This window comes from Rousettus aegyptiacus, unplaced genomic scaffold, assembly GCF_014176215.1.
Source record: "Rousettus aegyptiacus isolate mRouAeg1 unplaced genomic scaffold, mRouAeg1.p scaffold_m13_p_15, whole genome shotgun sequence".
In the NCBI taxonomy this organism is placed as follows: Eukaryota; Metazoa; Chordata; class Mammalia; order Chiroptera; family Pteropodidae; genus Rousettus; species Rousettus aegyptiacus.
The window spans coordinates 2,862,821-2,883,717 of NW_023416290.1; the positions used below are offsets into that span (position 1 = coordinate 2,862,821).

The 20,897-nt window shown below is 56.2% G+C and overlaps 1 protein-coding gene and 1 long non-coding RNA gene across 3 annotated transcripts in view; one reads left to right on the top strand and one right to left on the bottom strand.

Annotated features, from left to right (window-relative positions):
- The first annotated feature begins 539 nt into the window (after positions 1-539).
- Positions 540-20,897, top strand: part of ZNF704 (zinc finger protein 704) — an 84,959-nt gene continuing 64,601 nt past the window's right edge. The window contains exon 1 of one of the 2 annotated variants that reach the window (XM_016151468.2): positions 540-926. In XM_016151468.2, coding sequence (XP_016006954.2) covers positions 540-926 — 387 coding nt within the window. Of the gene's footprint in view, positions 927-11,029; positions 11,071-20,897 lie in introns of those variants that run through there. The other variant, XM_036232775.1, reaches the window with a different exon arrangement.
- On the bottom strand, positions 7,791-10,886 carry LOC118611966. Its single transcript, XR_004954559.1, has 2 exons — positions 10,735-10,886; positions 7,791-8,123 (listed from the first exon to the last, which is right to left on the bottom strand). It is a non-coding gene; the product is annotated as an uncharacterized LOC118611966 (long non-coding RNA).

Genomic DNA, 20,897 nt, shown 5'->3' on the forward strand with positions numbered 1-20,897 from the left:
CCGCGCGCGATCGCCGCCCCGAGCGCCGGCGAGCGCCAGGCCGGCTGCCCGCGGAGTCGCGCGCCGCCGGCCGCGGGGAGTCGCCGGCCCGGGGAGCGGGGGGCGGCCCCGCGCCCCGCGCCCCGCCGAGCGCTCGGAACCGCGGATCTCCAGGCCGCGGGGCGCGCGGCGAATCCAGTCCGGGTTTTGCGCGCGGGGCTGGGCCGGGGGCGGCGGGCGGGGCGGGCTGCGGGGCGGGGCGGGCGGCGCCTCCCGCTCGCGCCCGGGGCGGCCGCCGTAGGCCCGAGAGGCGCGGGCCCGGCCGCCGGCCGCATGGGGCGCAGCGCGGCCCGCGGCTCCGGGGCGGCGGCCGAGGCTGCGGCGCGCGGCTCGCGCACGGCCCCCCGCGCCGCCCCGCGGTAGCCCGGGCCGGCCAGGCAGGCGGCGATCGCGACCGCGACGGCCGCGCGCCCGGGAGGCGGCGCCCGCAGCCCGCAGCCCTGCGCCCCGCGGCCCGCGGCGACCCCGGCGGGCGGGCGGCACCGCGTCGCGGCGGCGGCATGCAGGCGCGGCGCCTGGCCAAGCGCCCCAGCCTGGGCGCGCGCCGCGGGGGCCTCGCGCCCGCCGGCCCCGGCCCGGCCCCCGAGAGCCGGAGGCCGCCGCTGCCCGCGCCGCCGCGCGGCCCGGGGACCTGCCCCCCTCGGGCCGCCGGGGCCGCCGCGTCGCCCGCGCTGCTGCTGCTGGCGGACGCGGACGAGGACGAGGACGAGGAGGGCGGCGGCCGGCCGCGGCGGGGGCCCGGGCGCGTGCCGGGGAAGCCCCGAGGGGGCCCGGACGACGACGACGACGAGGACGACGACGACGACGAGGACGACGGCGAGGAGCGCTTCGTGCCCCTCGGCCCCGGCCGCGCGGTCCCCCGGGGCCCGGCGCGGGGCGCGCTGAAGGTGCGTGCGGGGCCCGGCGGCCGGGCGGGACCGGCGAGGAGGGGACCAGCCGGGAGGGGACCGGCGGGGGGACCGGCGGGGGGACCGGCGGGAGGGGTGTGTCAGGCGCGCGGGCAGCGCGGGGCCCGGGGTCGCCCCGCCGCCGGCTCCCGCCCCTTTTCGCGCGGCCGCGCGCCCCGGCTCAGGCCGGCCGCGGCTCGCTAGCTGGTGCGGGTGCGGGAAAGGGCCACTGCCCCTGCGAGGTCGGGAACTTGGCGGTGGGACGAGGACACGCGCCGCAGGAGGGGCGCGACATCGCCCTTCCCCGGGGAAGCAGGAGGGTCCCCTCCTCCCGATTTTGGGGCTGGTCGAGCTCATGGCAACGAGCAGGCAGCTTCTCCTGTCAATCTCCCATGCGAGAACAATTGTTGACGACTTTCCATCGCCCGCGCTGGGAGGGGGTCGCGAAGCCGGGCGCGGCGACGGCCGAGCCCCGGGTTGCTACACGCGTTTCGCGGCAGGTTGTGGCGGCCCCCCCCCGCCCCGGTGCTCCCCCGCCCCCTCCCCCAGTTCAGACTCGACATTGTTAGTATTTTGGCTTTGCCCCCTCCTCAAGATTGCAAGTGAGCAAACGGGAGGAAATCGGGGAGATCGGGGGTGGGGAGGGTCGGGGGCGGAAACGGGCGTGAGCTTCTGCGGAGGGCGCGAGCGGAGTCCCCGCGCGGAGCCGCGGGCGCTCGGCGAGTCTGTGTGTCCTCGGGAGATAAGGGTTTATCATTACACAACTGACTGGCTGGGCTTCGGGGCACGCGATTGGACGAGGCGACCCGCGCCGAGGTTCATGCACGGTGCGTGTTGCTAAGAAGTTTTGAGGGCAGCAAGTGGTAAGGAGGGAGTGAGTGCTCGTCCTCGGGAAAAATTCTTCAAGTCCACTGCATAACTGTTTCCCGGAGTTTTCAGAAGATAGTGTCATACCAGGGGAAAAATATACATAAACAAGCGAGCTTCATAGGGAGAGACTTTTTTTTTTTCCTTAATTTTTGTGGGGTCTTGCATTAAAGTCAGCTCCTGAAAGCACGAAATTGTAGTTCCAAAGAAACGCGAGACACGTCAGCGTCAGCGTGGTGAACAGCCCGGAGGAGGCGTGGTCGCAGCGCGCCCTCCCGGACCACCCAGCGAGCGTCCGCTCTTCAGCGCATAGTCCTTTGGGATTGGAGTTTTGGACAGTTGCTTGCTGGGATCCAGGCTGTGGATTACCACGGCCCGTTAAAAAGCCTGTAGGACATGGCTGGGTTTGGGATTATGTCACACGGCATCAGTGACACTAAGTAACAACAGTGGTGACTCCTTAGCATTTTTTTTTTTTTGTCCAGAAACATTCCAAATATGTCTTGTGGTTTGAATAGCGGTTGCACAATTTGCGATTTACACAATTTATAATCTATGTTCTGTGATCAAAGCAACCCCAGTGTAGGGGGAAAAAATCAAATCTGCAAGAACAGAATGACTAAGGCATGATCCTTCAAATTATCAAAAACTGTTTTTCACATCTCCTAACAAATCTCTGCTAAATTCTTTCGAAATGGGCTCCGTTTCATAATGCCTTGGTTTTCCCACAACTTTTCAGCAGTAAAGATACTGAGTAGTTCGAGGTGTAATTTGCATAATTTTTTACTGCTGTAAGGCCATCTGAAGAGATGTTCTAATGGGATGTCACAGGATCATTTTATTCTAATGCACGTGAGAATGTCAACAGTTTACACTTACGCGTCCATTTGTGCAAGTGTTTATTGAGCACCTACTACATGCTAGGTGCTATTCTGGAACACAGCAGTAGGCGGCTTCCAGATGCTGGCATGGATGGCAACAACCAACCGAACAAATAAGTGTATCTGTAGCGACAGCTTAGGAGTCCAGCTGTTGAAGGAAAGACCCAGGCTCAGCTTACCTGGGTCTGTGCTAAGCCTTGTGGGCTGCAATCAGGTGTTGGGTGGGCTGTGTTCTCATAAGGAGGTTCGACTAGGGATTGTGAGCCCGGAGCAGAATGCCCTCCCTGGCGTCTGTAAGTCTGAGGGTCCCAGCTTCTGGCTGGCTGTCACCTGGAGGCTACCTTCAGCTCCTAGAGCCCCTCTTCCCAACCCACCTCCATTTCACGCAGTGCTTCTCAACACGGCCTCTCACTTCATCAAGCCATCAAGGGGGATCTTAGTGTCTGTCTGCTAGTGAGGCGGAGTCTCATGTAATGTACTGTAGTCACGGGAGCAATGATACTTTACCATCTACGCCATTTTGTGTTGCTTAGAGGTGAGTCCTGGGGCCCAGCCACACTTAAGGGGAGGTGGCATACAAGGCATGAGTACCAGGAGTTAAGGGTCACTGGGGGTCACCTTAGGGAGGAGCCAAAGATGCAGAGAGAGGAAAGGTAAGCAGGAGGACAGTCCTTGGAAAAGCCATAGGGGAGGGCCATGGACCTCAAGGTCAGGGGTGGCCTTTGACAGAAGCAGGAGCCCTCGTCCCACTGAATTAGAGTGGAGGTGGCCACGGCGAGCCCAGAGGTGGGGCGTTCATGTCGGGTGACGGTCAGAGGAGCACTGCTTGTCTGATGGCTTCTGTGCCCCCTGCAGCAGGAGGAAGGTCATCAGCCGAGGTGAGGGATTTGGAGTAGGAGCCGAAGGCACGTTGTCATGGGACGGCAGGAGAGCGGGCGTCTGAGGGGGAGAAACAGAGTTGCCAGACAGTATCAAGGACCCAGCTGGCGTTTGGGAGTCCGGGTATGTGATTTCCCCAGCTTCATGCCGTGGCTCACACATAGCGTAATAAAAACAAAAAGGATCCTGGCTAACGGTTATGGGGTGCCAGCTATGGTCAGTCCAAGCCTCAGTGTGGAGTCTCAGGTAAACTTCATCACGTACGCACCATCCGGGCATCCTTATCATCCTCATACAGAAGCGATGCGCAGTTTCCTTAAAGACTCGTGGGAGTTAAGTGGCGGAGCAGAGGCTGGAGCCCTGGGCAGTGCAACTCCAGCGTGAGCACCCTCATGCCTCGCACTGCACTGTCCCTTGCAGACGAAGCAGGCAGCTGAGCTCCGCAGCGCTGGGGTTCAGCAGGTGGGTGAGCAGCGGGAAGAAGGAGGGGACGGCTTGTTGGGACGGCCGTGACGGCAGCATTGGACATGGGATCTAAGAGAGAAGTGGGGGCGAGGGGTGGTGAAGAAGTCGTGTTCCGTGGATCGGAGAAAACCAAGGACAGACCGATAGAATCATAAAAGAATGGGAATGCAATGCAGGACAGTTTGGGTTCTGAAGCAGCGTCGTTCGGGGCGAATGCTTGCTGACTGCTTGTGAGCCGGGAACTGTACGAAATGGTTTATACGAAGGAGGAGCTCCTGACAGCGTGACCTGGGAGTCAGCACGGCCCCGGCCTGCAACCGAGTGGAAGCGAAGTGCACGCCGGTCGCGGCGTGGACACAGCGGGCGCACGGCTCACACCCACGCTCCGCGCTTCCATTCCCGGGGCTGGAGCCGCTCGGCTCTTCCCGTAGTTGTTGGCATTATCATGCTCGTTTGTCTCTAGGAGGATTTGGGGTTGCCGAGGGAGTGAATACAGGACTTCCGCTGCTAAGCATCTGAGATGCTACTAAGTATCTGAGATGTATCGCTTGATTACTGTAATGAACGCTAATTTACGCTATAAATGAGACAGGAGAAACTTTCTTACCACATTTCAGTGGTAAGATTCCACCCCTCCCCCACAAAAAAGAAACTAACCTGCTGGTCCCTGTGTAAGAAATACTAAGTAGCGCAGTAAACTATCTTCAACCAGATTAAAAATAAATAAATAAAAGGTCCCAGGACACTGTCCGACGGAGGAAGGATTCTGTGATCCGTGGTTCTCAGTGGAGGCCGAGCGGTTTCGGGCTGAGATGAGCAGGCCCAGGGCTGTGTTCTGCCACGCTCTGGGTCAGTTCAGGGACCAGAACCAGAGAATCTAAAGGAATCAATATTTTACTGGTATCATAAATTTAGGAAAAACCTGGGCATGAGAGACTGCTAGAAATTCCAGCGAGTTTCCCTCCAGTGAAAAACTGGGGGGAAAGGCTTCTAAATGAGATCGTGGAAGTCAGAGTTCCCACTCACAGCGCTCTGCAGACGCCGATCGAGTGGAACCCGCCTCCTGCGGGCCCGCTCTTCTGGGGGGCGGAGGGGCTGCCACAGCTATCAGACTCTCTCTCGAATGTCAGACGACTCTGGAAGCCTTTGGCGGGGACTGTGCAGCAGACCCCGACTTCCACTTTGCTAATAAACATAGGTCTGGCAAATGGTCTGGGCTGCCTGCGGCAAAGGCCTAAGACACCAGACAGAGTTGTCTGTCCTTCACTGCTAACGTTGGAAGAGAAACAGATTATCAGGTAACCCAGCACCCTCGTTTGACCACTGAGGACGCGGAGGCTGCGGAGGTGAAATGCCGTGTCCAGCCGGGGCCGGTGGCACGGCGGGCGGGGCCAGGGTTAGTGCCCTGGTCCGTCAACTCGCGGTCGTCACCTCCTTCGTGGCTTAGTTCTCTGTGCCCAGCACTGAGAGCTGCAGATAGAAAACTCACGATTTTTCCGAAGTGACCCCCCACACACACTGCTTATCAACTTCTATTTTTGGAAATTTCTTTCTTCATAAAGTACCTCGGGCAGGGGCGGCTCACATGTGATGTGGAAAGATGGCGGGGGGACCCCTCGGTGAATCCTGCCTGGGCCTGTCCCCCCACCCCTGCGGTTTCCAGGGGATGTGTGTGCTCGGGGGGTCACGGTGGGAAGCGGGCGCCGTCGCGTTGTGAATGCAGAGCCCACAGTCCCTGGGTGCCACTTCCCGTGAGCTGGTCTAGACGACGGGATGCATCCTCACCTCTGAACCAGGGCCTCTCCTCCTCCACCGGAGTTCTGCTAGGAGTACGAATGTGTCATGGGGCGACCCACAGCACAGGCATTAGAGAAAGAGGAGAGGAAGCCGGAAGTCCGGGCCTCCCCTGAATCTGCCTCCCCCGCCCCTGGGGGAGATGGGGCCTGCGGGAGCTGGAGCCCCCCGTGCCAGGACCCCGTGCCTCCTCAGCCTGTGGGGTGGGGTGGGGGACAGGGCGCGCGTCCGTCCCACGGCCGGTGTGGCATCGCACAGAACAACCAGCGTCGTCACGGCGACTTGCAGTAACGTCTGCTGGAGTCCAGGGAACGTGGCCTTGTCCTCGCCCCGTGCCATGTCGTGTTAAGGGTGATGGGCCGAGGGAAACGGCCCGGGAGCCCCTTGTGACCACCTCTCCCGCCTGGCCGAATCTCGGTCGTCGACACCACGTGCTCTTCTCCGGGCTGCTCTCCACATCTCTGTCCCTTCCCTCGGTGGCCGGGCCGGCGGCCGCTGCTCGCCGCGCTCCTGGGGCGCACGCACGTGGCGGGGGAGCCGCGAGGCGGCGTCCTCACGCTCTTGTCGTAGGCAAGGCTGAGGGAATCTCGCCGATTTGGGACGCGCTGGGCATGGCTCGTCAGGACCGGCGGATGTCAAAAGTGCTCCGACACATTCCATTAACATTTGTGAAAGGCTACGTGACTCAAGTGTCACGTGACGCTCCCGCGGCCAGGCCCTCGCGGGTCGTCGCTACGGCCGGGCCGCGGGCGCGCGGTGGGGCGCAGAGAGCAGGCGTGCGTGCCCTGCCACCCCCGGCCCGCGGCCCCCGGGTGCGGATCAAGGAGCGATGATGAAGCACGGGCTCCGGGTGCCGGTGTCGGCCTCTCCCGTGCCAGCCGCGTGGCCCCGTCAAGCTGCGTGACGCCTGTGCCGAGGGCGCCATCAGGGGGATGCTGTTCTGCATCGTCTCTCGTTGCTGAGTGTGGCCCAGAGACCTCCCGGAACTGGACGTGGGTGGCGGTTCATTTCCTTTATGGTTTCGAAAAGGCATCTCCTGTGGACCTCTGTTCAGGGACCGAGAATCGCTGTCATTTTACCCGTTACGACCTCCCCCCGGGTCCCTGCCGCCGAGAGAGCCGCCTCCGAGGGACGTCGCACCCCTGAGCCCCGGGGTGTCCCACCGCGTGTGGGGAGCGCGAAGGCCCCCTCGCAGCTCCGGAGGCCAGGAGTCCCTTCGCGACTTGTGCTGAGAGAGCAGAGACCTTCTGCCGGTCAGGCTCATCGGCCGTTAGGGTCTGCACCTCTTCAGTTGGAGAAAAGCGGGGTGCCCCGCACAGGGGCGCGGAAGGCCTGCTGCTCCCGTTCGTATGCGCTGCCGGAGGCGGTCCTGCGAGCTTGGCGAGGTCACCTCCCCGCCACCTCGCTGTGGCCGAGGCCGTCGGGGGTCTGAGGTGTGGCTCGGCCCTTCCTTCCGCCTCTGCCTGGGGACAGGGCCCCGCTGTACTTTGGTTCAGGGAGGAAGGCATTCTGTGTTCTGTGGGTTGACGGGGGCACGTAGTGCGAAGTCACCTCTAAACTCTTGTACCTGCTCGTTTCTGCTTTTGGGGAGACAAAAGGGGAAATGAGGGCCACGTGGCCAGACACCATGGAGAACGTCCGTTAAGGACAGAGGTGCAGATTTAGTTACGTAATAAAACCTTTTAAATATAGAGGTGATTGGAAGGACCGTTCAACACCCGTGTGCCTCAAAAGAAGTTACTGATGACAGACGCCGAGGGCCTTTTGCGTTTCTGAGCAGGTGACTGTACATCGTAGTCACGTATTTATTGGGCCGGAGAGGCTTTTTTTTTTTTTTTTCCAGAACATCTTTCCTTCGGGATACATTGTGGGAAATACTGGTTTCTAATTATTTTTCTAAATGAGAAACCCATAGACGAGTGGCTGATACTTGGGATAAATAATGAAAACTGCATTATTAAAGAAATACATTGTCACATGTGTGGAGAAAGGTTAAAATAGTTGTAATGGTCAGGTAGGTTTAAAATATCTTTCCTTGTAAGCCCATAATTTCTTCAGGATCAAGGTTCTACAAAAAAAGTAATATTTCACATGGTGAATTTTCACTTGTGTGTCTGCGAATACCACTCCCGTGTGAATTTTAAAAACTGGTGGAGAACACAACTCTTCTCGGTAAATCAGGCCCCACGACGGGACTGTTGGGGCGAAGGTCGGAGTGAGAAGTGGCCGTGACGGAGGTCGGCAGCACTCGGGGAGAGGGGTCACAGGTGTTTATCCCCGGGGACGTGTGTTCGATAACATTTTCCACATTCTGAAAGGAAAAAGATTGAAATATCAGAATAGTTTTAACTGAAACGATTGAAAGAGCGTGTGAATTCACAGGGGCCCGGGATCGGCACACTTCGCCAGCAAGTGTGGCTCTCGCAGACACAGGGGTTCGGCGTTCGTGAACCCTGACTGCCTTGCACACGGACTTCGTGCTGGATGTTGCCTTGTGTGTATTTCAGGATTGTCCAACATCGAATGTGACCTAACGTACAGAGGGCCCTCTGTTTGGTCCTTTTCGTGGTCCTGGGAGGGAGATGTTATCTCCATTTCATGGGTGGGGGAAATAAGCCCCAGAGAAGAATGGGTGGCTTCTGGGGAGGCGGGGGCGGGGGGGGGGAGGGAGAAAGAAAAAGAAAAAAATGTATATCTGAGGTAATTTCATGCCAGATGACACAGAGATTTGTCACACATTTCAGAAAACATTTGGGACTAACAGATTTAAAAAATAATTGGGATCGGTACCTAAGCAACAATGGAAACTTAGGGAGAGGGAGGCTTTATTTTGGAGTCAATTATAAATTAAAACAATGTGCAATATGATTTTCACAAGTTGTCATAAACACTTCCATATAGCGTGGCACACGCTTTGCAAGTCAGCTACAAGTGCGTGCTGAAGACAGTACCTCGGTGAGTTCTATTAATTCGGGTAGGACCGAAAGTTTAATTTAAAGATGAGTTTTTTAAAATGTCGGCTTTTGAAGGTGTTTTCAGTTAGCAGGTTCACATACTTGCAACCCCAAACTAGTTTAACAAAATATCGGAAAAGTGGTAGAAATATTAGGATAAGGATTTTAGAGCTCATAAAAATGGATATGTAAAGAGTATCTGAAAGAAAAATAGTCTTGTTCAATCAAATGTTAGATAGGAAAGAGGTGGTTGATAGTAAGGCAGGAGCCACTTGGAGGTTTGAAATGAGCCCAGGCGGGATTCTGGGAAGGGGAACCGCCGTTTGCATTTCTCCTTACAGGTGTGATTGGTGGGTGTTTAAGAGGTGTGAGTGCTCTAACCCCGGTGTTCACCACGGGCGCTAGAGGCTTAGCCAATGTGATAAGGCAAAAAAAGAAACAAACAAGTAAATAAAGATTACAAAAGATTAGGAAAATATAAGCTGAAACTGTCTCTGTAGATGACACGATCATTTGTACAGAAAATCCTAAAGAATCAACAAAACTGCTAGAGCAGATCAGTGAACTTAGCAAGGTCACCGCACTCAAGTCAGTTTACAAAACAATGGCTGCATACCCTGCATTTGGGAAATGAAATGTAAAAATATATATTTACAATGGCCCCCAAACCAAACATTCAGGGATAAAATTAATGAATATATATATGTAAAAAGATGTGTGAAATCTATGGCATTGATGAGAGTAATTAAGAAGACCTAAATAAATGAATTGATAGACCATCTTCAGTTAGCAGACCGTGTGGTTAAGATGTCAGTTCTCCAGAACTTGGCTTATAGATTCAACACATCCCAGTCAGAAGCTCAGCAGGACATTTCGTAGATGTCTATGGGGATGCGAAATAACTACACGAGAAGAATTATGAAAAATAAAAACAAAATTGGAGGACTTGACTTGATTTTAGGACTTACTGTAGAGTGAGAATAATCCAGACAGTTTGCTACAGTATAAACAGATTGCTATAGGATATTCAGACAGTTTGCTACAGGATAGACAGACAGATTGCTACAGGGTAGACAGATAGATTTGTGCAGCAGAATAGGGAGCCCCAAAATAAACGGATGCAGAAATGGTTTAGAAAAGACACCAGAGAAACTCGATGGGGAAATCTATTCAACTAACAGTCCTAGAAAGACGATCCACATAGAAAGAAGACAAAGACCTCTGTCTCTGCCTTGCATCATACATAAAAGTTAATTCAAAATGAATCGGATATAAATGTAAAAGCTAAAATTTAAAAAGCATCTTAAGGAAAACAGAGGAGAAAAATCTTTGCACCCTTAGGTAGGCAAGGACTTTTTAGACAAGAACCACCAGAGAGCACTAATTATAAAAGAAAAATTAATAAATTAGTTTATCGAAATTAAAGATGTATGCCCACCGAAAGACACAATTAGGAAAACTGATTAGTAATTAAATAAATGTCTTCTGCTTTCACTTTTATCGGGGGCTTTCCAAACATCGTATTCATCTTGTGCCCTTTCTGTACCAGCCGCTCAGCGGGACGCAGAGAGTATAACCATCGACCGAGGAAGACGCGGCCCTCGGGACAGCCAGTGTGGAGGGGGAAATAGTCCAACCGATAATTAGTGACCATACGAAATGACAGGTTCCAAGATGGTGAGGGTGTAAGGCTCACGCTATAATTTTCGTTTTGGAAATGTGGAAACCTGGCAGCGGTTAATAATTTGCTAAGCTGCAAAGCCAGTCGGAGCGTGTATCCGCTGACTCCCATCCTGCCTTCCCACCCGCTGGGGACCAGGGGCCTCAGATCCTGGGGCTTCCAGCAGGGACACCCATGTCATCCAGGGCCGTTAAAAGAGGGCCCCGGATCGCTGTAGTTTTGCAGATTTTTTGTGTTTTTCCCGTTTCGGAGTATTCGGGAGCGCCCCTTCTGTTCGAAAAACTTACCTTACAAGTGAGTCCAAGTCACGGCTCTGCGGACGGCCCCCCACCGTCCACCCACAGTGAAGCCACAGCCTTTGAAGCGCGGCTCCGTCCTCCGTGCCAGAAAGACGTCCAAGGCCTCGGCAGCGTCTGGGGGAGGTGGGGGGGGGGGTCTGCGTCCAGACACGGGAGCGTCTGGAGCATCGGAGCCGGCGCCTCTGTCCTGTTCTGCTACCAGCCGGGCAGTTGGGGGGAGAGTCACATCGACATCGCTTTTCATCCAATGCAGGACGTCCCCAATGTCGCCAGGACTGCTTCCTGAGCAGGGGCGGCTTCCAGTGAGAGGAAGTTGAAAGGCAGGTGCGGGAATGGTCTGCAGGGGCTTCGGCACGGGGTGGGGTGGGGGGCCCGCCTGACGCCGGGCGGCGGTGTCCGCGTGGAGCCCGCAGGGGCACGATCGCCGCCCGGGCGAGGCCGGGACGGGGCGGCGCGGGCCGAAGGCACACCCCCGAGTAACGCGTGTCCATCCACGCACGGTCATGGTCGGTGCTCGTGAGGAGCTAAACCGTGTGGAGGAAGGCATAAATAGACATGCAGCACGGGAGCGGAAGGGGGGGCGGGGGGCCGGACCCCCCAGCACGGGGGCGGGGGGGTGGGACCCCCCAGCACGGGGGCGGGGCGGGACCCCCTGTGACTTCCATCCGCCCTCTTCACGGCAAGCACCTCGAGGTGTCCAGGCCCTTTTGGAGTCACGGTCCAGGCGCAGTCCACACTCAGGAACGTGTTCAGGGCTGAGAGGCAGAGTTTCGCAGTTTAAAATCTCCAAGCGGGAGCAGCGCCCCGTCAGCTCCAGGGACGCCCGCGCGGGGGCGCAGAGACCGCCCCGCCGGCCTCTGGTCCTCGAGGCTCCTCCCCGCGCCCTGTGCTCCGCCTCCCCATCCGTTCCCGAGGACGTGACCTGAGTGTCCTCCAGGACGCCCCCTCCTCGCCATCTCTGCCACCGCCACCCGGCTGCCTACGGCCTCCTGGCTGACCCGTTGCCGCTGTCACGAATTACCCCAAACTTAGTGACTGAAAACAACACAGAGTGACCCCTCCTGTCCTGGAGGTCGGAGGTCCCCAGGGGTGCCCCGGGGGGCCAGAGTCGAGGTGCCGGCAGGCTCGGTGTCTTCGGAGGCCTCGGTCCCTGGCTTGAGGATGGCCGCTTCTCGCTGTGCCCTCGCCGGGTCGCCCCTCGGTCCGGGTGCCACCGGCATGCTAATCTCTCCTTGTAAGGACGTCAGTTGTCTGGGACCAGGGCCACCCATAGGACCTCGTTTCACCTTAGTCTGCTCTGTGAAGGCCCTGTCTCCAACCACGGTCGCTTTTTCAGGCACCGGGGGTCGGGGTTTCAGCACGACGTGCGGTCTGACCCCCTCCGTCTCGCCGGCCTCATGCCTCATACCGTCTGGTCCCCAGGCTCAGCGATTTTCTTTCAGTTCTTAAATTCGCCATGACTTCCTGCCGCACGACCCTTCACGCGGACGGCTTCTCTCGGCAGACCTCGGCCCAGCCATCTCCTGCTGCTGGGGACTGAGTGCGTCCCCCCAAATCCACATGCAGGAGCCTAATGCTCAGTGGGGCGGTGTCGGAGGTGGGGCCCGTGGGAGGCGATCAGACTTGGACGAGGTCATGGGGCGGAGTCCCCACGAGGGGACTGCTGTGCTTATCAAAGGGTGGGGAGTCCACAGCTCCCCTCCCCTCTGAGGACATGCCCTCCGTGAGCCAGGCGGTCAGTCGGGCCTCGCCAGACACCGAGTGTGCCGGCACCCCGACCCTGGACCTCTCGGCCTCCAGAACCGTGAGGCATGAAGCTGTGTCCTTTAAGCCCAGACTCGGGGGGTTTTGCTCTGTCACCCCACGCTGACGAAGGCCCTCTCCCAGAGCTGCCCCCCCAGACCTCTCTGGTTTTTCCCCCTCGTGTGGTCCTAGCTTCTCCGTGGACTTGTCCGTCAGAGCAGTCGTCATAGTTGTAATTCTTTGTTCGTGGGATTCATTGATTAAGCCCCTCCCCCCGCTGATCAAGCCATAGGCGTAGGGACTGTCATACCTTCTTAACACATGCACACCTACATGCATACACACGTGCATGCACATGCATACACGTACTACACGTGCACACACACAAACAGGTGTGTACGTGTGTACATGTCGCTGTTACCCCTGTGTATACAACACCTAGTAAAAATATTTGTCGCATGAATGATCGCTCTTCAAGCAAACACTCTTTTTCAAAGGTCTACTAAAATATCTTTGTTTCTCGGGATCACGGGGAGAAAGGAGAGTAGCGTGTGTGTGGGCTGGAGACACATTCGAGCTTTAGAATTTGTATCTTCTTTGAAATCTTTTATACAACACTTTATGAAGCATTCCATGAAAGTGATCTTTCAATAAGAAAATTAAGAGGTGTTATAGTAGGGAATTAATGTACTGCCATATACTTAAAAATTACGCATTATGCAGAGACACAGAAGGTGTTTGTATAGTGCCTATCACGCGTCTGCTGTTTTCCTGGGAGAATGTACGTGTTTCTGGCTGTAAACAACTTATTTGCCTTTTGGAGCTAGGGAATGAATTACGGCTTATTCATGTTTTACCTTCTTTTTGTAAAACATCCTTAATATAGTTAACACACGAACGAAAGATTTCAACTTCTAAGAAACTGGATGTGTGACTTTTGGCTTTCGTAAACCTATTACTCATTTGCTCTGTGCAGGGTCCTGTGATGATAAGTGTTATTTGGCAGCCAGCCAAGTTTCATCTCTGGTGCTGGGGTCATCAGGGCCACGGGCTGTGTTTGGAAAGACCACGTTAGCCTATGAAAGCACTTAGAGAATCTCCCCGCCTACGAATTCTGGCTTTGGGAGAAGTCGATTAAATGGCCCCATTCTAAAATATACAGACTAATGCAAAGTTCCTGCTTTTCTACATTAGTAAGGTTTATGCTAACACAAGAGAAGTTTCGGCCATTGAAAAACTATAAATCGAGTTGGCGCGGAGGCCAACTGTGTAAGAAATACCGGTCGGAAACCATTTCTTCCACGTGCCCCGCGGCGGCGAGTGGCCTCAGTGTGCGGCGGCCGCAGCTCAGGTGCCTCGGGCTCGTGTCTTGGGTGGAAGGCGGAAGCGGGTGCGGGGTGGGGGGCGCCTGTCCGGCGCGCCTCTGCTGCAGAGGCTCGCGGAGCGCCCCGCGGCCCGAGGCCGGGGGCTGCCGAGGCCGGACGGGCTCCAGGACGCTGCGGACAGCAGGACGGCCGCCATCGCCAGCCACTTCCTCTTCCTGCCGCCGCGGCGCCTGGTTCCTCTGCTTTCAGGGCTGAGGTTAGAGCTCCGGCCATATGATGGCGTGGGCCGTGGCCGGAGGAGACGTCGATGGCACCCCGCTGGACTCACTCCAGGCAGGAGCTCTCAAGAGAGTTCAGTGGGTTTCACGGTCCCTTCTTCCTGGTTTTACTGCTGTTTCCATCCTTCCGACGACCCGCTTCCCACTCTGGGCTCTTGCCCGCCTCTGCGCAGACCCCCACTCTCCTCCCGCCCCCCGAGGCCTCCCCTTCCGTGTGTGCGGAGCCCCTTCTGCGCCTGAGCTCGCGGGGCCACTGCGGCCCTTGTCTTCCCTTCCCCGCCCGTGAGTCCCGAACGCCCCCACATGCTCTCCCCCAGGCGGATACTGCCGCAGCGCCTTGCCCGGCCCGTGTGTTATGCACCAGGCCCTCGACTAGGTGTTCCCACGTGATCTTTTCTACCAACCCGTCGTCTCTATCTGACCGATGAGGACCAGCTCTTGACGCTCAGAGGTGACAAAACGTCCCCAGATCAACCGCCTGGCAAGTGGCCGAGCTAGGATGTGATCCCAGTTTGATCTGGTTCCGCAGCACACAGGCTACTCTTTGTGGAGGACTTACTGCCGCACCAGGAATGCCGGGTTCTAACATAAGTATGATTTTGCCCTATTGATAGAATTTTCAGCACCGTTCCTGGCCATTGGGGTACTATCTCCACCGGGGGTTTTTCTGATACCTTCAAGTTACGTCGCGTGTGCCTACTTAAATGATGTTTTTAAACGTTGAAGGGTTGTAACTAAGGGCGATAGATAGTCTATTGCCAAAAACCTTTTCATGTGGCACGTTGAAGTTACAAATCTTCTTACTTGATTCTTTCAGTAACATGTCGCTTCCTGGGACTTTAGAGTGGGAGTGGGTAGGTTCGACCAGAAGCCGTTGTGGTGTTATTCCACGTGAAACACGGTGGTGGCAATAGAAATAGAGAGAAATGCGTAGATTAAACACACGTGCTGCAGGTGGGGGGCGGTGGGGGGCGGGGGTTGCAAAGGGAAGATGCGTGGACGCCCGGAGAAGCAGGCGGCGTGGCGGGCGCTGGAGACGGGCCCCTCCCCGCCAGCATCCCCGTCTGCCTCCTTTCCCATGCTGCTGTGGTCAGAAGTGCCCAGGGTAGCTGGCCGCTGGAACTCTTCGGGTGACATAGGTCCTGCCGGGGCGCTGCAGCCGCGTGCGGCGGGAGGGGTCCCCCGGCGAACACCGTGTCCGGGTCTCGGTGCTGCGGGGCGTCCACGGCAGAATCCCCAGCCCCCAGTCGCTGCCGGCGTGGGCGCTGAGCCCTGGGCCCGGGCCGCGTTCTCTCTCATTCTGAGTCATCTCCCAGCTCTGTGCGGTCATCGCCGTGGACACCCCCACGCAGCCCGCCAGGCTCCGCGGAGACTTAGGAACTAACTACCAGCACCCTCTTTCTGCTTCCGCTAGCTGGAAGACCTGTCTTCTGCAGAGGGGAGGCGGGACCAGCCCTGCTACCCCAAGGCCAGGAAGAGATGATGCTTCAAGCAGGCTAATTGTGGTTTGCGCCATCGGGAAGGGAGATGCAGAAGTGCGCGTTTATTAAATTTAGTGATACATGCTGCGTTGCGACTCTAGCAAAAGCATGATTTTCTGTTGTTTATTTTTTGGGGGGGATGGAGTAGAAATCAGTTACAGTAAGTACTGAAGAGCGAGTTGGTAGGAATGAAGACAGCTCGTGCGGACATCTCTGTGGACAACTCGACTGTCACGCCGACGACAGAGAATCAAGGTCAAGCGTCCTTTTTTTTTTTTTTTTTTTAAAGACAAGCGGTATTGGAGCGTGTTCGGCTGCTGAGGGAAGTCCGCAGTGGGGAGGGGACGAGCGAGCAGGTCCGGGAGACCGCGGCTCCGTCGTGTGGCTTCTCTGTGCCTCGGTCTCCTCACTGGGGTAATAAGGTCGTCCTCGCAGGATTTGGGGGGATCGGAGTGAAGTGATGTGCACGAAGACGTTTCGCTGCGGCGTCTTGCACGTAGTAGGGCTCGATAAATGCAGCCATTGCTATCACAACCATCGTTACTGTCCTCTGTGTGCTCGTGAGTGTTGGGAGAACGTGATCGCCATCATCACTACCGTCTCCCGATGTCACGGGTCTTCCCGGCCGCTCTTACATTCTGGCCCCGTTATGGTCCTCGTCGCCGAATAACGTTAACTAAGGAAACATTTGTCAGGCGCCCAGTCTGAGCCTCCCATGCACGCGTCAGGTGTCTGGGATACAGACCTGAGCAAAACCTGTTCTCTGCTCGCAAGCGGCATCCGGACCACTAGAGGGTAAAGCACAAATGCTTTATACCAAGATCTTTATTTTATCAGTCGGGAGCAGAACCACTAGGAGGTATGTGTGGGTGTGGGTGCGCTGCGTTTATTTATTTATTTATCCATTTTTGCATTCATGCACACGCGCGCGCACACACACACATATTTGCATGTTTATCATAGCTGGCCGAGCACGCCGGAATCCACAGGCAGCAGGGCGTGGAGGGCCCCTGAATGGCCTGACACCCACGGACCCCCTCTTATCCTCATGTCTGTCCTCCCATACTCATCTGCCATTGCTCAGCCCGGGCATCAGCCTTCCTGGGTGCTGGTGTGGGAGACCGGTCTCCTCACAGCCCTATCTTCTCTCTTATTCGCCAGTTGGACCTTTATCGTGAAGAATTAAATTTATGGTAAACGGATATACCAGTGTATTCCAGTACATGCGGTCTGCGTTCTTGAGTTCCCTCTCGCTGCATGCATTAACAGGTCTTACCGACTCATCTGTGCAGCTAGGGAAGGTAACTGGCTCTCCGAATTAAGTGCACAGCCCAAGCCAACACGCGAACTCGTTAGTTTTCAGCTTTAGTTTTTCATTTCACCTGCTGTTTACTGCTCAAAGGAAAGATAAATTGTATTTTAAATGAAATGCGTGCTTCAGGAGGAACCCTTAGCCACCAATATTCTTTTTTACTTAAAATCTACTTCTTCATATGCTCTGAAAATTAAAGAAGTGCGTTCGATCATGGCAACCACCGATGAATTTGAAAAGCCGTATCTAAAATTCTTATAAGTTGCTATAGCCAAAGGAATTCAGGGCACCGGGTTCGTTAGTCCAACTCTTTTCGTTGCAAGAGGTTGAAATCAGCTCAGGTGTTAAAACAGAAAGATGGGGTGACGTGGGGGTGGTGGAGACTGTGACTGCGAGGCGGGAGGTCGGGGTGTCCGGGCACAGAGTGGCCTGCGCCGTGCTCCCGGGTGTGGACGAGGACTGCAGGTGTGTGTGTGGGGGGGCAGCTCTCCGACCCCCGTCTGTCCGGCGGCCCTCCGGCCCCCATTCCCGTTGCCCCCCGCAGTCCGCTCCGCCCCCCTGCTGCTCGGTCTGTCCTGGCTTCCTCCGCTTCCTCAGGTGCACGTGGCCTGGCATGGCCACCCCCGCTGCCACTTCCGGCCACCTACACTAGCGGTGTTGACATCACCAGAGACATCAGTTCCCGGGTCTCTCAGATCAGACTCTGGAAGGAAGGGGTCCCCTGAGCTCTGTTCGTGCCCCGAGAATTTGTGCAATAGTCTCTCCGAGAACCGATCTGCCCTTTTATTAGGACGAGTCAGAACTACCTTCTCCAACTTACCAGAGAGTTCTCTGCTCCCCACTGTGGCGCGGTCGGAGCAGCCACGTTTTAAAGTCGGGTTCGACTCTCAGGTCAGTGGCAAAGAAATACGTAACTCACGGAGAAGAAGAGCCTCAGCAAGGCCAGCGAGGGTCGGGGGATGGGTGGCGGTGGCGGGAGCATGCGGGAGGAGGAGGGAGGGGGGGCCAGGTCGGCAGGGCCTTGGGGGCCGCCGCCAGAGCTTCGGCTTTTGGTCCGGTGGCGGTGGGGAGCACGGGAGGCTCCGGCAGGGGAGGGGCGGGACCTGCGCCTGGCTTTAGGCGGCAAAGCTGCTCTTACCGAGGAGGGACGGGGTGAGGGTAGAGACGGGGACCCAGGGAGGAGACGTACAAACCCAGCAAGCGGTGACGGCAGCTGGACCGAGGTGGACGGAGGGGGCGAAGAGTGACCGATTCTGCGTATGCTGAAGATAAACGCCACAGGATTTTCACACAGATTGGACGTGATCGGTCGAGTTAAGCTTTGATTTATATGAAACAAATGGAATACGAATTACGGCGACGAGTTCAAAATTCTACATGCCGAAGTTAACCCCAAAACGCCGGCCCACGTGGGTACTGACTCCCCTCCGTCCTCACATTTGGCTGGAAGAAACACGCAGAAACTTTGCCGAGCTTGAATTGGATGTTGGAGTTTGCAGAAATGAGTGCTTCCATTCAGGGCTTTTTGGAGGCAACTCAAAATTACCCGAGCCGTGCCTTCTCGTTGCCTAACGTTAATAGAAGGCTTGAGGCTTCAGCCAAGTCGTTTCCACCCAGAGTTTTGCAATCACTTTCCATCCAAAATGTGCAGCTGACTAATCGGCCATCAGTCAAAGCCAGGTCACGCCTTGTGGAACGTAAAATTGCCAAGATCTTAGGATAGAGCTTGCCGTGGCGAACCCAGCATTAGCAGCGCCCCTTGCCAGGACGTGGACCTGTGTGGTGGGCGGGCCTGGTGCCGGAGCCTGGCGCAGGGTTCCAAGTCGGTCCTGCCCCGAGCTCACGCCACCACGCCCGGTCCGATTTCCATCGGTCCATTGCTCTGTCTTGGTGTGCAGAAATAATACGCCCGAGGATAAAGCGCTCAAAACAACGAGCGCCAGCCCTTCGCTGGATTCAGAGGAATAAGATGATCGAGGGCCCGCAAGCGGAAGCCCGAGGGTTTCAGTGTTTCTCCTGCCGCGTTTCGTCACGACTGGGAAGACCGGCCGCTCCACTCGCTTTCCCGCGGACCCCGCGTGGGGTTGCAAGACTTTAGCTGAAGCGAGGGGCGGGGGGGCTGCTGACCACGTTCGGACACAGCCCATCCGCGACTCGAGAGCCCGATCCTTCTCTGGGCGTGACCCTCAGTGGCGATGTTGTAAATGAATTCAAAAATCAATTGTCCCTGTTACCGGCATAACCTTCGCTTCTTCCGTAACGTGCTTTAACGTCTGTGTTCCACGTTCTGGTTGGTATGTCATCGTCCCCAGTCACTGAGTACGTGAGTTACGAGTTTTGAAAGTGAGTTTTTGAAATGAATCCTGACGTGGGAAACGCCGTCCGAAGTAGGAGAAGTCTCTCGTGAGGCCGTCAGGCGGGGCTGCGTCCCGGCGGGCGGGAGGCACGGAGCTGCCCGGGCCCGCAGGCCGTTCGCGGCCCCCGCCCCGTGGCTCCTCTCCCGGGGAGGTGTTCGCTGCGGCCCGCGCTTCATTCTCTTTTCCAGAATTTCTCTGCTTCTTTCTTGCTCTACGGAAAGCCCCAGAAGGCAAATGGGTTGCCTTCCTGCAGGTTATTCCTGGAAATGCAGCTGCTCTCCAGAGCCAACTCCTCGCATCACGTTGGGTTGAGATGAGTAAGTGAGAGTGAGCGCTGACGTGTGCGCGTCGGCACCTTGTGACTGTGCGTCCGTGCGGAGGGAGCTGGGATTCGGGCGGCCGGGAATGCTCCTGGGTGCAGACTGGGCAGGGGGCTGGGCAAGGCAGGGGGCTGGCGTTCGAAGCCACCCTCCTTCCCCACGTGCGGTTACAATCCTCCTCGGAAACCAGATGTTTCTGAATGGAGAGAAGCTGATGAGCTTCACGCCCTGTCCTAGAAAGTGGCCTCCCGTTCACAAACGACACCATTTAAAGAAATTCAGGGCTTCAACGGACACCGTTCACTCCTTGTTTAAAAAACCGCACATTTCCCAAGTGTATCATATATGTAGACACGCCGGTTGTCTTCTAGGACAACAAAAGCTGTTCCTTGTCGGTGAACTCGGTCATTGGCTGTGTTCTCATACGGCTGAACACAGACGCTTCGCGCCCCTGCAGGAAGCGAGGCTGGGCAATGCGCGTGTGGGCACCGTGCTGGGCGGGCGAGGGGTTTTCTGCGCTGGGCGAGGCGGACGAGGGATCGTTGCTACTCGCTGTCCTGCTACGTGGCGCGGAGGGGCCGGCGGTCAGGGGAGCCTGGCGAGCGAGCGCGTTACGTTAAGTAATTCCTTCTCTGCCTCTGCTATGTGCGTATATCCCAAAGACTGGAAGCTAGGAGAAGAAAACTGTGCGTTTTATGAGTGCCAGATTCTTGAGAAACTTAATTATATAAGAGTGGTGTATATTTTCATAACAGAACAACTTCATGGGTTTTAAGATGCCAAACCATACACAAACATAGGTTTTAAAATACCAGACTATACACAAACATTGTAAAAATTACAAACAAGATAGAAAGCGAAATCGGCCTCTAAATCTCCTCCCAAGGAAAACCATCCTTAACATCTCGAGATGTCCTTTCAGAATTTTTCCTCTCTGTATAGATACACATCCCTCCTCCCCAAGATCACATTACATGCATTCATTCCGATTTCCTTCTTTTTCAATTAATCTATTAAATGTCTTCCCACTTCAAGAAATACAGAAATATGTCTTCGTTTTTAACTACACATTTCATTTGTGCATATTTGACCTCAGATTTATTGATGGATATTTGGGGACTGTGGATTTTTATAATGTTGTAGGACTTTCGGGGATAAATCTCCTAGTCTGCTTTCCTGTTTTTTCTCCTGAGGTGTCAACTTGCTGAGACCACGGGGCACACGGTTAAATTCGCCGCCTTTTCCCGGTTGGCTCCTGCCCCTTGTGGGCGCCGGCGCCGGCTGCCTCCTGTGTCGACCGGCACGGGGCGATCGTCCTCACCAGTTTTTGTAAAT